Source organism: Rhea pennata, chromosome Z (genome assembly GCF_028389875.1).
Source record: "Rhea pennata isolate bPtePen1 chromosome Z, bPtePen1.pri, whole genome shotgun sequence".
Taxonomy (NCBI): Eukaryota; Metazoa; Chordata; class Aves; order Rheiformes; family Rheidae; genus Rhea; species Rhea pennata.
Window position 1 is genome coordinate 69,525,364 of NC_084702.1, and position 15,754 is coordinate 69,541,117.

At 40.5% G+C, this 15,754-nt stretch overlaps 1 protein-coding gene across 1 annotated transcript in view; it reads left to right on the forward strand.

Moving 5' to 3' along the window:
* The window catches only part of ADAMTS12 (ADAM metallopeptidase with thrombospondin type 1 motif 12), a 161,570-nt gene extending 146,115 nt beyond the window's left edge, over window positions 1-15,455 (forward strand). Inside the window, 5 exon segments of the mRNA XM_062600509.1 lie at window positions 4,970-5,122; window positions 7,317-7,490; window positions 9,885-10,038; window positions 12,438-12,634; window positions 12,636-15,455. Of these exon segments, the coding sequence (XP_062456493.1) occupies window positions 4,970-5,122; window positions 7,317-7,490; window positions 9,885-10,038; window positions 12,438-12,634; window positions 12,636-12,674 (717 nt within the window). The 3' untranslated portion in view covers window positions 12,675-15,455.
* Window positions 15,456-15,754: the final 299 nt, after the last annotated feature.

The window sequence follows — 15,754 nt, forward strand, 5'->3', positions numbered from 1 at the left end:
TTGACAAGTAGGTTTCTATGTAGCCATCTTGCTGTGCTCAGGGATGGTAATTCCTGCGGAGTCAGGGCTGACTGGGGGAGCCACCCCCTCCTAACAATAGTAAGAGAATATATATAATCAGCAAGAGCCTTTTACAATTTTACAGGTTTTTTTAATGTCTTTCCTATTGTAAAATTGTGTTTGTAAGTGAGTAGAGTTTTTCGTATTTTAACGTTTTTCGTGTTTTTAAATTGTGATTCCTACAGTGAGAGATTTTGGTATCTGAACAAGTTACCTCATCTTCAGAGGGACTGAAGAGGCATCTTTCTTGATGGCCATCTTCAAACAGTGCAATCAGTAAAGCCTATAGTCCAGAATTGGAAACCTCCTTGCACTAATCTGCCTCTTTGTGTCAACATAGATGGAGAAGAATTTGAAAGCTCTATCTCCCCATACCTACTTGCTCTCAGGTCCATCTGGAATGCTGCAAATACATGAAAATGTAGAAATGCCATGCTAAAAGGGACAGCGTGAGATGACTTAGAGTATCCTATGGCAATGGAATTAAAGCCCAGCTGGACACCACCAAGATCCTGCTGGTCGCCTGCAGTCTGTCTGCAGGCTGTGGGTCAGATCCCTGCTCTGTCATGACCAACCACTTCTGTGGCTGTTCATGAAGCAGACTCCCTCATGCAGTCCAGAGTTGCCTCTTGTGCCTTCCATGGCCAGGTGAGAATAGCCTGAGCTTGCCGTATCCAAGCAGGGCACGAAGGCATTTCCTCTGGCACAGGACCAAAGACTTTTCTGTACGTCTGCTTGGGTGAAAGAGCCTACAAGAGAAGCCCTATAGAATCTGCTACAAGAGAGAGTCCAAGCAAAGGCTGTGCTATCAAGCCCAGTGCATCCCTTTCAGGTGTCTAATAGGAGATTCTGCAGTCTGCCCTAGTGATTCATGGCCCCCATTAGAAAGATTTTCCTTACACCTAACCAAAAGTTTCTATGCTGAAAGTTAAGCAGATATTTTTTACTTATTATATGCAGTGGCCACAGAAGATAATTCTTTTTAACAACTACTTGACATTCTGTTTTCTGAAATAAACAATCATTTCTTTTAAGCCTTTCCTTCTGTTTTCTAAACACATGATTTGATTGTTCTCGTCCAGACTTCTGTTGTCTCTTTTTGTATTTCTTAAGAAGTGATGTTCAGTACAGCTCCAGCTGACACATGCCAAATAAAACAGAATAATTACTCTCATTTTATAGATGACCCTCCTTTTGGTTGCTGGGATGAGATTTGTCTTATTTTGTTACTGCCTCCCTTTGATTCATTTGTTTTGTGATCCAAATTATATTTCTGCAGCAGCAGATACTCCCAGTTTTATTTGATGCGTATAATACATTCTCTGTAAATGTGATATTTTGCACAGCTTTTTTTAATTTCATCCTACCACTTTCTGCCAAATTCCCCAACTTGTTGTCGTCTGCAGATTTTATAAGTGCGTACTGTCTTTCATCATCCAATTAATGAAAATACTGAAGAGAGCTTGGCTGTGAACAGAGTCCTACAGGAACTCCTTTGAATTGTCTTTTCATTTTGACCCTGAATCACTCGTGACGTCTGTTAGAGTTTTTAAGTCAGCTGGACCGATCTTGCCATAATTTTGCCTAGCCTATATTTCCATCCTTTTTTAAAAAAGATGGTATTTGAGATCGCATCAATATGCATGTCACTGGCTGGTTTCCCTGTTCATTAAGGCAGATACCCTTGCCAGAGAAAAATGTTAGACTGAATTGACATCATTTGTTCTTAGATGTGGTCCAGTGTTGGTCCAATAGCATGATCCATCAACAGGTTCATGTTTGTTGTTTTTATTGCTTTATCGCCTTTTTTAGTGTTTACTATTTTGGTTGCTTAATAATTCACTTTTGTATCCTCCTATGAAATAAAGTTAGGCTAAATGTTCCATTAGTATACAGGTCCACCTTTTTTTTTTTCCTAAAGGTAACTTGAAAGATGTCCTTCTATAATCCTCTGAGGCCTTCCCAATCCTCCATAAAGTTTTTAAGATAATTGCCATGAGTTCAAAGATTATTTAAAAACACCTGAATGAATATTAAAGTAAGATCAATCCATTCAGTTTCACGGAATTGATGAAAACAGTCAAAGGATGCTTCATGCATCTGACTGCTGTCCTTTAGCATTCTTAGTAATCTTGTAGTGTTCTAGTCTGAGCTGTTGCCCCTAGTAAGAATTGAATTTTATGTGAAGTCTGGTGATAAATGTCTGGTGACATTTAACTTTTTTTTTGAATTTGAAGAAGAGTTAGTGAATAAGTCGGCTTTCTCATGGGATAAAGGAATTGTATTTCCTCCATCTTCCTCTTGTACAATAATCATAGAACCTTTTCTTATTGGTATTTATGACCTTTGTTACTTTTAATTCATCTTTAGTCTGCAGTTTTCTGTCTTTATATGTGTTTTTGCTTTTTCTATTTACTTATCCTTCATAAACTTCTGTGCCTATTTTTAGATGATTTCTAAGGCCTTAATATTTCAAGACTGCTGTATTTACCTAGATGAATCGCTTGTTACGCTTCATATCTTTCTATTATTATCATAATACACTTGATAATCTATTTTAGTAACTGCCAATATTTTCTTGTTCCTTAGGATATTGCATACGTTAGTAAATTAGCAGTGCCCAGGAATACTCATGTCCCAGAGTTGAAATGATGTGACATGCCTCATACCTCGGTTGATATTTATCCTCAAAGGGAGAACACTATTTAGGACAGGGCAAAAGCATACAGTGTGCCAGCTGAATAGTTTAGTTATATAAACCATCATGTTCCAGTGCCTGGGAACATTTTTGGGCACAACTCCATTTATTAGTGCAAAGGAAAACATGTCTTCCCAAGAGGTTTAATCTTCATCCCTGAGGTTTTGAAGATGAGGTATTACACTTTTTCTGGTGTTCACTTTTTTTTTTTTTTTTTTTCCCTTCAATAGCTATATTGCTCTGTGGTCACTTCAATTTAACTTATTTTTAGCTTTCAGGTTGACACCAGTAACTTTCAAATTCTTTTCAATTTTTTCATTTTCATTTTCATTTTTTATTTTTCCCTCCGCCTTTTTCCCCCCACCTTTTTTCATTGACACCAGTTACTTTTCTCAGCTACCCTGTGATTCTGTGATACTTTTGACTTTCCTGTCACATTCCCAGGACATTCTGGGCTGGCATTTTCCTTTCCTAAGAGCTTTCTGGGTACCCAAGATGCCCCATTACCCATCGATCTGCTCATTCTGTATTTCTGTTGCTGCTTACGAAGTCTCCTCCACCACCTCCTCCTGTAACAGATCTCTACTGTCACATGAGGAAGTTTTGATTCCTGAATGACAAAAGGGAAGAGCAACAAATTAGACTCTTGGTGCTTCTGAAACTCAGAGTAATGTCCTCCAGTGGTCTTCCTTTGCAGAACATGAAACCAAGATCAAGAAAGCCAAAACTTTCTGCAAATATTATTTACAACATCATGCATTTTTCTGCTGGCTCAGTGCTCACACGCAGCAATTTTTTGAAAGAGTCGTGCTATGTCCCAGCTCTCTCATACTCACAAAGCCTTATGTTCTTACCTGCTCTGCTCAGCTGCATCCCTGGCAGTATCACTACTGTCCTTGTGAATGATGAGAATGGGGCCTTGGTCAAAAACTGAGCTGAACATCAGCAACCTTCCAGTAAGGTCTCAATGTTGTCAGACTGATAGAGCAGGGTTGGTGGGAGCTTTGAATTGCCAGCAACCAAGACAAAGGCAGTTTATCCTCTCTTGCAGGCAAGTTGTCTTGGATAGATCTGTGACTCTATGGAACTGAACAGTGATATGCCATCCCCATTAACAAGAACTTTCTGTCCTGTTGGCCAGATATCCCAGGAACCTTGGAAACCTGGAGACAGCATGCTGCAGAAGTCCTTGCAAATTCCAGCTGTTCACAAGTTGCAATTTTTTTTTTCTTTTTACAAATTCTTTATTGTAACTATTTACAGTTTTTCTAGTTCTTTGAATCTAGAAACACATCCACTATCTTCAACAGTTTCTTTTCCTGCCTTAGCTTCAACTTAATTTTTCTTGTCTTTCCGAGGACACTTAGCTCAACTTTCCCTGTTTAACTCCCCCTCTTTGCTTAGGGAGTCCAAATCACACAGTAGCAATTACTTTCCGTTATTTTGCTGATTTAATCATAGATTATTTATACTGTTTCTCATACCAGCTACAGACTACTTGGCATGTGTTCATACTTTGCATGTAGTACACTGTCCTCTTCAAAAGAGAGTCGCCAGCCACTGCTACTCTTCACCTCCCTCTGCCTCAAAACATAATGACAGTGACATTTTTGGTGAATAGTGTGTGCTTTTTGGAACTATATTGAGATGATCAATCTCCTCCTACCCTAGATGCTAAAAACTTCCTAGCTGTAGGAAACACTTATCTACGCTCTGAATTCATTTTTTAAAAAATCCTTTTCCTGCAAAATTTTGTCTAGATTCTCATGCAGTGTGTTTGAGATTTTCAACATCATGTGCATAATTTGCTAATTATGTTAGTAGGAGTAGAGAAGGAAAAGTGATGAAGGTTAGATGCACTGACATTTTGCCCTAACAAAATGAAAATTAAAGCACCAGAGATCACAAATGAAAGCAACAGGGCAGGCAATACAGATTGAGAATGTCTCAGTAAGCAGAAGTTTGCCAACAAAGAGCAGTGCGTGGTATAAATCAGAACTGGTATTTTCCTAATTAAGCAACAAAAATCCTCCTTCATAATGTTAGCTAAGAAGTTCTAGATAAATTTGAAATCTTTGTAGAGTCTGTACAAGCATCTTGGATAACCTAGGACATCTGAAAAGGCTTTAGATAATTATGTTCAGGCACCTAACTTGTTTCCAGAAAGATTGACTGAGGTTGACTGCTGGGCTTTCCTCTCCCACGGCGCAGTGCTCTACCACCTGTGGGCTGGGGGCGTTCTGGAGACACGTGGAGTGTAGCAGCAGGGATGCATCCGACTGCCAGCACACCAAAAAGCCTGATCCTGCAAGAAGATGTTATCTCCGCCCTTGTGCGAGCTGGAAAACAGGAAATTGGAGCAAGGTAACCTCATGGAGAGCTCTGTGTGAGCAGTAAGCTCACTGACTTCAAAGGCTAGGGAGCTGTAAATACTTCATATTTAAAAGAACTGTTCATTCACTGCACTGAATGCATGCCTGATTCCCAGTTGACCATTCAGCTCTAATTTACTAATTTGTATTATTAATAAGTATATAAATACACATATATAATATATATAAAATATATGTAATATAAAATATACATATATAAATAGATATTTATAAATAAATGAAAGTTTTTTATGGAAATGTATCTGCTGTAAATTCAGTCCTTCCTGTGTGGGGGTCATGCTCATTAAATCTTACCCCTAAAGATAGAGCAGAGCTCGCTGTCCATGTTTTATGAAGATCTTAAGGTAAAACTACACGTATTTGCATGTGCAAATATGTACCTCTACCACTAGAAGCATATCCTAATTTTAATAAACAAGTGAAAATTCGTCTTATAACTTAAAAACTTCATTTTGCAAAAATTGAAGAAAAATATAGTAGGGAGAATGCCTGTTGTTGCAAGGGTCTTATTCTGTCCCAGGTGCATACACAGGCTAGATCGAGAAAAGTAAATGTGTCCAAGATAAGTGTAACGCAAGGAACTGGCTTTGAGTTCTGTAAGACTTACAGTGAACACCTGGAAAGACTTTGATGAAACTTTTTGAAGCTTGTTGGTTTTATCTTCAGGCTATCCAGAATTAGGGCTTAAAACACTGGGTTATTTTTCAATACTCAGAAAAAAAATACAAAATTCTAATTGAAATAATATAGATTTAGTAAAGAAAAACGAAAATCTGTTGGACTCTTTCCAAACATACTGTTTTTGTGGACAGTGTTGTTGCCGTTGGACTAGAGCATAGGTGAATTCACAGAAGACGCTACAGAAAATGTTATAGTTACAAAACTTGTGTTATGTTACTGAGCTCTTTGACACAGAAGTGATTTATACATGAAATACATACCTGTGTAGAAAGTCCAAGCAAGGGTAAGGCACCATCTAACTGTATTTAAACTTTGAAAGTTCATTTTAAATGATGCATAGACATTCTGCAGTCCCTTTGCACTGGGGTGCATTTCACCTTCACTTTTTCTTCAAAAATGTTACTACTCTTGCAACTACTGAAAGGTAGTTGTGTCATAGAAAGTAACTAGATGGCAGGTTTAATGCTAACATACTATACGCAACAGGTATTTTAGAGCATCAGTCCAAATCTGAGGCCAATTTGTGGCAAAAGTCCTTTTGTAACAGATTTCTGTTATGTTAGCCACCCTTATTTTCCAGTAATTTACCTATACAAATCTAATTATGGTCTCATATATAAAAATGGCTGGTTTTTGTTTGCCTTTGCAAGTGGCAATTCTTACTCTCATTACTTGTTTCAAATGTTTGTCACACACCTTTATCATGGCAATATGGTTATAATCCACTGCCAGCATAGTAAAGATTTCTGTGTTCCTTTACTCTGCGCTAAATCTCTTCCTCCCCTACGGGAAGGGTCCGATCCCCCTGGCTCCTGCCGTGCCCAGAGAGAGGGAGTGGAAGGGCAAACAGATGAGAGAGAAGGCAAGATAGGGATGAAAAGTTTGACTTGCTGCTCCTGCTGCCGTGGAGGTGGGAGGCAGATGAGGGTGGCAGCTGCTGCTGCAGAATGAGTGCACCATCTCCTAGAGGCATCATCAGTGGCTCTGCTTCGTACTCAAAGAAGGGAAGCAGTTCTGCCAGCCTGAGCGATCTGCCGCTGTGGATTGCCCCGTCCGTGGCCGAACTAGAGATCGGTTACTCGCACAGCTGTGCCTCCTGCCTGCCTGCAGCAGGAGCAGCTGAAGGACTGGCTGTTCGCTCGCATGCGTGAGATTTCTATTTTTGTATTTCGTTATGACTTTTGTTCTACTGTGACATATTCGGAAATAGCTGGCAAGATTTCCTAATTAGATCTGCATCTGTGTTATTAGTGAATGTTCCAGTGAAGAAAGGGACTTACTTATATGGTGCGTTCTGATTTGCGATGATGAAAACCACAGTTTTTAAGCGTAGTAAGAAATTGCTCTTAGGGCAAACTGGAAATTACGTCCGTGAATCGTGATGCTGAAATCTCAGGCGCGTCACCCTCCTCTGTGACTGGGGAAGGGACAGCCTGTCGGAGGACCGTCGCTGACTATGTGCCCCTTTCTGTTCCCATGTACAGTGCTCTGCAAACTGCAGTGGCGGTTTCAAGACCCGAGATGTTCACTGCGTGGATGTTCGTGAGAAGCGAGTTCTCAGGCCTTTTCATTGCCAATTATTTGGATATAAACCACAGCTCAACACCAGCTGTAATATGGAGCCTTGCTTGCAGTGGCAAGTGGAGCCCTGGAATGAGGTATTGTCCTTTAAAGAAGCTTTTGGAATGAGCGCTTAGCTGTCAGATAGCAGTGACTGTTTTGTCTGATGCTGTCCCTCAAAGGAAGGCACGCGGCTGTGACTAATCACAGGTTCACAGTCCCTGCGTATGGTTAGAGCAACATTTACTCTAGATAAGACCTGCCAGGATTATTCCTAGGATTGCATATGCTATACAGCTAGGGCTGTAAATAACCATGCCCCAAAACAGTGTCGCATACGGCCTTGAATATCAAGTGGATTTGTCTCAGGTATTCTACTGGATCAGTAAATCAGGTTCATTCAGACTGCGTCCTTCTGCTGCCAGTTTTTATATTGCCTTGTTGCTATGACCAATTTAGCATTTTCTTAAATTCCTAATATTCCTTTACCCTTTTGGGCTAGAATTTTATGGGGCCAGAAAATGAGGTCAGACATAAGATAAATTTGATTTGTGAGTCACTTAGTGACATAAATCTGCGAACTTTTGTAGGCATCCAAGTACATATTTATTTCAGCTAGAGCATGTGGCATGATGATTCCCTTTTAATGTTTGCTCCCACTAAGAAGAGCTCTGGAGAAAGTGCCATGCTGCTTGCTGCGTTGTGGACCTGATGCTTATGGATTTAAATGGAAAGTGATCATGTTGCTTCCTTACAGACCGCCGACACATCACACTGAAATTAAGAAATAGGAGACCTCATCCTGTGTGCAGGATGCAGAGTTCCTGTTGGATCGGTCAGCAAAGGTTGAATAATCAAAGACTGCCCAAATGATTCCACCATTTCGTCTTTTAGCACTTAGAATATTTTCTGACAGCTCCTGGCAATCCCTGGCAGTCGTCCTCACGCTGAGGATACTGGATAGAATTGGATCGAAAAGGAACAACCCTGATCCTATGCCTGTCCATAGGGTTGCAGTTCTATGTAGAACAGCAGCAGTGTGTTACCCAAAGAATATCTGGCTCCTTGCTGCATCGAGTGTACCAAACCTTTTGTGTATTTCAAGCAGGCTGTACTGCAGACCAAGTGAATAATAATAATCAGTTGAGCAGTGATAATAAATTAGGGACAAAAGATCGCTTAGAAAGAATCTAGGTCACACACAGTGTGATGCCTTTATTTATTTATTTATTTTTTTTTTTTTTGGCCGTACTGTAGATAATATATTGGATACATTGGGCAAATGCTAATGTCCCTAACTGCCTTATAAAAATGAGATGTTGCATCTCATGACTTGTACTGTCTTCTGTAAAGATTGCAGATTGATCCTACAGACATGTGACCTGCATACTTATTTTTGTTGGGGAAGTGTTGCTGCCGGTGGTGTTGCATCAGCTGCTATTGCCAGTTCTGTGCTGTTCCATATTCATTCACACAGGGCAGCTTTCTCCATAGTATTTTGGACTGATTACAGCTTATTTCTTGCCTTTATCCAAGCAAATGATGAAATAAATAGTTCTGCAGTACATCTTTAACTATAAAGAAACTGGTATAACTAATAAACCTTTCCCTCCAGTTTCTTTAATAAACCTACTGATGCATACATTTTATTTTATAAAAAACATATTTTAGACATTAATCTGAAGTTGCAACAATAATGTTTAAGATCTTAGCTGTACATACTTCACACTAATAATATTGTGCCTTATGCACAGATAGACGCTAGAGAAACGATGATTTGAGAAAAGATAGAGAGATACCAATCTTGTCTTTCTTTGCAGTTCTTTAGCTGATACTGTGTGTTTGTAAAGTGTTTATTTCTCTGCCTACTATGTATTTGAAGAGAATAGGAATGTAAAAATCACTGGAATTCTCTAAACTCTGTGACGTATGAAGAATTAAGTAAATTTTCAGAGTAGTGCAGGAGTGTGTTGTGGAAGTGTTCTCTTGATGGCCATCTGTGTGTGGCCATAACAAGCAGCTGGCAGTTGTTACAAGGAAAGGGCAACCACAGGGTAAATATCACCAAAGAAAAAACATCCTCTCACTAGGTTTTTTTAAAATCTGTTTAAGACAAACAGTGAAAAAAACACAGGAAACAAAAAATGTCAGCTTGGAATACTGATCTGGATTATTGCTCTCTTATGCTGGAGAATTTGCATTTCAGATCCGCCTTCTCCTCTTGAAAAAGCAGTTCTCCCACCCTGGCTACACATGCCAAGATGCTGTATTTCTACTATTTACCACTCCACTGTAGTCTGCTCAAACCTGGCCACGGTGCCCCAGGGAGATGTCCAGCCAGGAGTGCAATGCACACAGTACTTTTGTGCCATTGATTGTGGGTCATATGGCTTTTTTTAAAAAAATCTCATTCTTCTGCAGCTCAAATATTGGCGTATTAAACAATTTCAATTTAAAAGACTTTTATATATGTTAAAATGACTGTCTTTCAGTGCACTGTTTCTTGTGGAGGAGGCATTCAGCAAAGAACAGTGAAGTGCATGAATAGAGAGAGCAATGAAACTGAAGATCACAGTATGTGTGTGGATAAGCCCAAGCCAATGGAGTATCAGAAATGCAATCCACAGGAGTGCGGGAGAAGTACAGGTATGATGATACACCTCAGGCAGGCAGTTTCCAAAGAGCTCATCATTTGTGCTGAGGTCCTGCAAAAGCCTAGTACTCCCCTAGTGTACTGGCTTGCTGGAAATACTGCAGGCTCAGAAGTTACAGGTTAGCCTCACCTGCTACAGCTCAGTCATACTATTGGCAGGGTCGTGTTACCATGTTCTCCCTCCCTGCTGGCACTGTGTTGTCATGATGGGGAATGACTGAGCATGTGTCCCTAAATTTCTGATGCTACAAAATGGATGTTTCTTTGTGCATGGACTTATTAGGTAACTCACAGCCTGTTTTGGTCTGTGAGGGAAGGGTTACAAAAGGACATGCTGTAAGCTTGGAAACTCATTTCTTGGCAGGGCAGAGTGGCTGTGCTTGTGTGCAGCTGAGCTGTTGAAGCTATGAGTACACCGGTCAGCAGACTGTGCTTGATTTGGTGGAGGCAATGGAGGGCCCATAGCATGTCTAAAAATATTGCAGTTAGAAGGTAGTAGCAAGCATCTCAGAGGGTGTTTTCCCTTGGAAGAAGGGAGGCAACTGTTTTGGAAGCAGAAACCCAACAGCTATAGAACAGGACTGTGCAGTGATGGAGGCCAAGTAGATACTATTTCTTAAACAGATTCTCCAATCGGAACTGCAAATTCTAGGTGGAGAGTGTAAGCAAGTAAAATGGGAAATACAATGTTAGTAAAATGTAGCTATCAGTGAACACAGGTACAGTCTGTGTCTTGACACTGTTAATTCAAGTGCCCTACAGAGTGAAACTATCCCCAAAACAAAGAGATAGAGAGAAGAAAGCTCCCCTTGTGGCTCTGGGTGTCCTGCTGCTCTCTTCTTCAAGGGATCAGGGGTGCAGTTATATAGATGGTAATTTTCCAGAGAAGGAGAAAAGATTTGCAGATGGGTGTATTTATTCTTGTTCATGATGACTATAAAGTGGAGTAAACTCCAAAGCTCTGTAGTCTGTGCACTGCAGTATCCAATGGTTACCCTATGGTAAACACGACACCAGCTCAGAGACTTTCTGGAAGAGCCTTCGAAGGCCTTTTGGAGGTTCTTTCTTCCTAGCATGTCAGCAGTGTGGGTCCAGCAGGGCCATAAGACAAGAGGTTGACTCCTGCAGGCAATGCAGATCTGGCATACACTTGAGAGTGCTATGAGTCACCCATCCTGCTGTTTGAAGATCTTTAGCATGTATTTTGCCCTAGAGTTTAATTGCTCTGTTTATCTCCTGTCCCTCTTAACACACACTCAGATAAATAGGACCTATACAGATCTGTTAGTAGTTACTTCTGTAAATAAAAACTCAAGAGGACAATAAAACTAAGAAATGCCCACTGGGCAGACCAATGGTCCATGCAGCCCAGTATTCTGTCTCCAGCAAGGCATAAGGAGATGTTGCTTAGGGAGGACACAGGAGTGAATCATTCCCTTTGTGTTCCTCCAGCAACTCCAACTGTTGAGTTAGGGCTGTTAAGGGCATCCCAACCAGTTTCTTTCAGTTTACATTTATGGAACTTTTTCCATGAATTTGTTTCATCCCTTTTTGACTGTGCAATTCTGTCAGCTTCTGTCACCGCCTCTGACTGCAGTTTCAAGAAGTTCACAGTCTGCGGTGTAAAGAAGTGTTTTTATCTGTTTTAAGCCTCTTTTCTACTAGTTTCATTGAATTACCATATTTCTATTGGTGAGGGATTTGCTGAACAACAACCCTGCATTCAACTAACCTTCCTGCTTTTGCAACCCTCGATCATGTCCCTTCTCAACCATCTCTTTTCACAGCTGAAGACCCCCAATATTTCTATACCTGACTAATTCTGGAGCATTTCATTTTTTTAAAACTACTGCAGTCTGGTCAGCACCGTAATACAGGTGTTACCAGTCCCTAGCCTGTTCTGGTGCTGCAGTGGAGTCGCGTAGCTGCTCATGCCTTCTTTGTGCTCTCCCTGTTTGCCCTGCACTGCTCTGCAGCCCCTAGCCAGCCCCTGCGGGCTTGTCTCCAGTGCTCTGGGACGAAAATGCCAGAGTATCAGACACACAAATCATTGTTACTGGAATCTTTCTGGCAGTTCTTAAAAACAGAAACATTAAACTGAAAAACACGAATCACCTACATCTGCTGCAAAAGTAAACGCTCACCGAACAATAATAAAAAGTGATGTATTTTCCAAGACAGAAGGTCATGTGAAGTTTAATAGGATCCTTTCACTTAGGAGTGCCAAAACTTCAGGGAGATCAAGCTGAAAATTAATACAAAGCAAGAGAAAGCCATCATAAAGATGAGCCTTAACAGACATGACTGTCCAGAATAAAGTAATTGAAGATTCTAGAAATACAGAAATTTTTCAGCGAAATATAGCTAATTCTTCTCATCTTTTCCACCATAGGCCTATCCTGCAGCAAAGACCAGCTGTCGGTTCATTTCTGCCAGAGGCTGAAAGGCATTGGCAAATGCTCGGTGCCATCAATACAGACTCAGTGCTGCTTCACATGTAGCCATCCCCAGATTCGTAACAAAGCAAGATATTGGAATCAGCGAGGCCTCAAACAACAGAATTACTCTAAGTCTAGAAGAAAATCACCTCAAAAGCCAAGAAATTAACAACCAACCTGTTCAACACTAGCTGTTTTTTATATAGCTAATTTAAACAGGGCTTCTGTTTACAGATTTTTAATGTTTTTTTTTTCTTTTGAACCATCCAATATAAATGGAATTCTGTGATCAAAACACATCCTGTAGGGTTGGCAATCTTAGTTTACTCCTCCAAATTTTTCCTTTAATGGTCCATAATTTGTAACATAACTTGAAATGTACCAGCAGTTAGTACTTCTTAGATGTGCATAGAGGCTAGAGATAAGCTTGCAAGTTTTTTTTTTTTTTTTTTTTTTTTTAAATGAATGTTTAATTTGTGCTTTCTTCCATCTCTTCTTGAAACCTCCTTGAAATGGCAGCACCATGTACCCAAGAGCACTCAGTGAAGGAGTGCCCTATGTGTTCTGCACTCTGGGCCAGGCCCCTCTGTGCTCACTCTCTTTCCCCCCCTCCCCCCCCAAAGGAATCAAGGTGAAGTGGCAGTGTTTCTCCAAACTGTTTGCTCACTTCCATCCATCCTAAAATCTAAATTTACAAGCGGAATTTTATAACTGATCATGATATGTAGGCCAAATCTAAACACCATTTCTTAAAAGGAAAGTTGTTCACTTAATACTTGACTGAACATCTAAGGATACCTCAGAAATATCTGGTCCTGGCCAGTTTTGTCCTGCTGTAAATGTCTTACTCCAACCTAAAAGCCCAATCAAATCTGGAATGTTAAGTTCCAAATATGTTTTAAGTGGTCATGAAGCAGCATGGTACCATAAAAACAAAGCTGTTTGCATCTACTCCATTACCAGATAGGTTGTAATTCACTCTGATATGGACGTAATTCACACTGATGGAGCAATTACTTAATCCAGTGTCTACTAGAAGAGTCTAAGCTCATATCTACAACATTACTCAGTCACTTCACTCCCAGCAAACTTTTGCCCCAGTGCAAATCTTCGACCTTAACGAGAGTGAGAGCAGCTGGCTGTTTGGAGTTGGAGACCTGGAGTGGCTGGCTAGCTCTGGGCCTCAATCATCAGGAGAATATTACCCAGACAGTCGATCTATTTTACTGTTGAAGTAAATGACAAGCAACCTTTAGAAGACCAGACTGGACCCTCTGAAGTGTAGCTGGGCATTTCAGAAGAGCTAGACTGAGTCTGGCATTCAGATTCCATTGAAACTCATTAGGAGTTGGACACACTGGTCCTTTGTGCTCTTTTGAATATCTCAGATTTACTCCCTAGCTACCTGACAATTTCAGGATGTAAAACAGGGAAATGACACGTTTTATGCAATGTAGAGTGAGACACACAGCCACGAATGTAAGTGTCACTATGGATACAGAGCTAAGATTAGCAGTAGTTTTATTTCTAGACAGACCTATATGAAAGTTAACAGAAATGTTTGGGGCTGGCTATAATGCATTAATCTAATGAAGACCACAAATCTAACTGTCCTTTTTCATAGACAGATTTGAGACCTTTGGCTAAGAGTTTGCTTCTTCACTTGAAGTCTCTAGGAGTTCAGGATATGCAGCATGGGAAGGTTAGACTTAACCTCTGTGATGGCAATGTAACCTCAATTATAGATAGGTGCTGATAAAACTTAAAATCCACTGTTAAAAATATGGTGCTAGTATAATAGACATGGAGGGTGCTTTAAAGTGGTATGTGTGCATGCATGTGTGTGTACATGGCCTATATGCACATACAACATAATACATATCTACGGTGTTGCTGGCCAATGCCAGACATACTGCTTTTTAAGTATTACAGTATGCTTATGTCCTTCTGAAGACCTGAATGGTTAGTAACTCTCTGAGCAATAGAAACCAGGTCAGTTCTTATTCCACTGACTGTAGCAACACTGAATTGTGTTGTGGGGGGGAGGCGTCCCATCTGTGATTCAGGAAGCGTTTGGCCTCAGGCTCAGGTTGAGCAGAACCTGTACAGCTAGGTCTGAGCTGTTCTCTGATGGCCGAACGACCTAAGCTGGTGCAAATGCATCTGATGTGCCCAGAGATGTGTCTCAGGATTTGGGCAGGTCAATGCTAGATTCACTTTGGAGTGAGCATCTTCTGTGCTCAGAGGTACCTGAAATGTGTATCCACAGGGAACAGTGGCCCAAGGCCATCGGACATGTAGACTAATAAGAAAGGAGATGACTGAGTGAACATAGTGCAGGTGGAAGGAAGAGAGCCTGGGGGGAGATGTGCCTTGCAGTCTTCCTTACAGCTAGTGTGGATTAAAACCATTTCTGGCTTCATTGTTTTCTTCAGGGAGCTGCAATTTCCTTCGAAATTGAGAAAAGTGAGTAAGTGATATCGTGAACGTGAATGAAAATGATCTTTCTACCCAGGGAAGTACAGTCATCACTGTTACTCAGCCTAAAACTTTAGGGAAAAGACTGTGACAATAGCAGGAACTGTTTTAATAAAGCAGTGCCACTGCAGTATTTTGTGTAGGTTTTTACATTGCACTCATCAGCCTAAATATCTCCTCTATGCCAATTTTATTTGCAGTCACCTCTCCAATCCATTTAGCAAGATTCCTTTTTTATGACATGACTTTTTTTGAGTAAAGGTGGGTTTATGGTCTTAACCCAGATGGTTGCTATTCTCAAAAGTGAATAGAGAGTTAAATCCAGAAGCATATCATTGTATTATCCATATTCTGACACATCAGCTTCTTCAAGTGGCTCAGGAAAAATGTTTATTTGGCACATTCACTACTTGTTCTAACATTTCAAATTTTAAAAAGCAAACTATGATGACTTCTTTGTTAAAGCTCCAATAAATGGCATTGCTTATGTCTGATGTCTCTGGTATTTTATGTTGCTAGTGCAAGAAGATTTGTAAGATGGATTAATGAGGAAAAAAATCAGAGTATCTTTCTGTGCCACATGTTGGCAGGGAGCTGTGGGACATCTTCCTTCTCCAAACATCCTTCCTTCTCTGTGGTTTGCAGCACCTAGTGACTGTTTACACCTAGCAGTCCAGCTGCCTTACTGTCACCCAGCTCTGGGTCAGCCAAGGGCTAAATGAGTGTCTTTACCATGAAACTGTGGGGAAAGGAACAATTTCTTCAGTTACATTTCACACAGAGTCTGATTTAG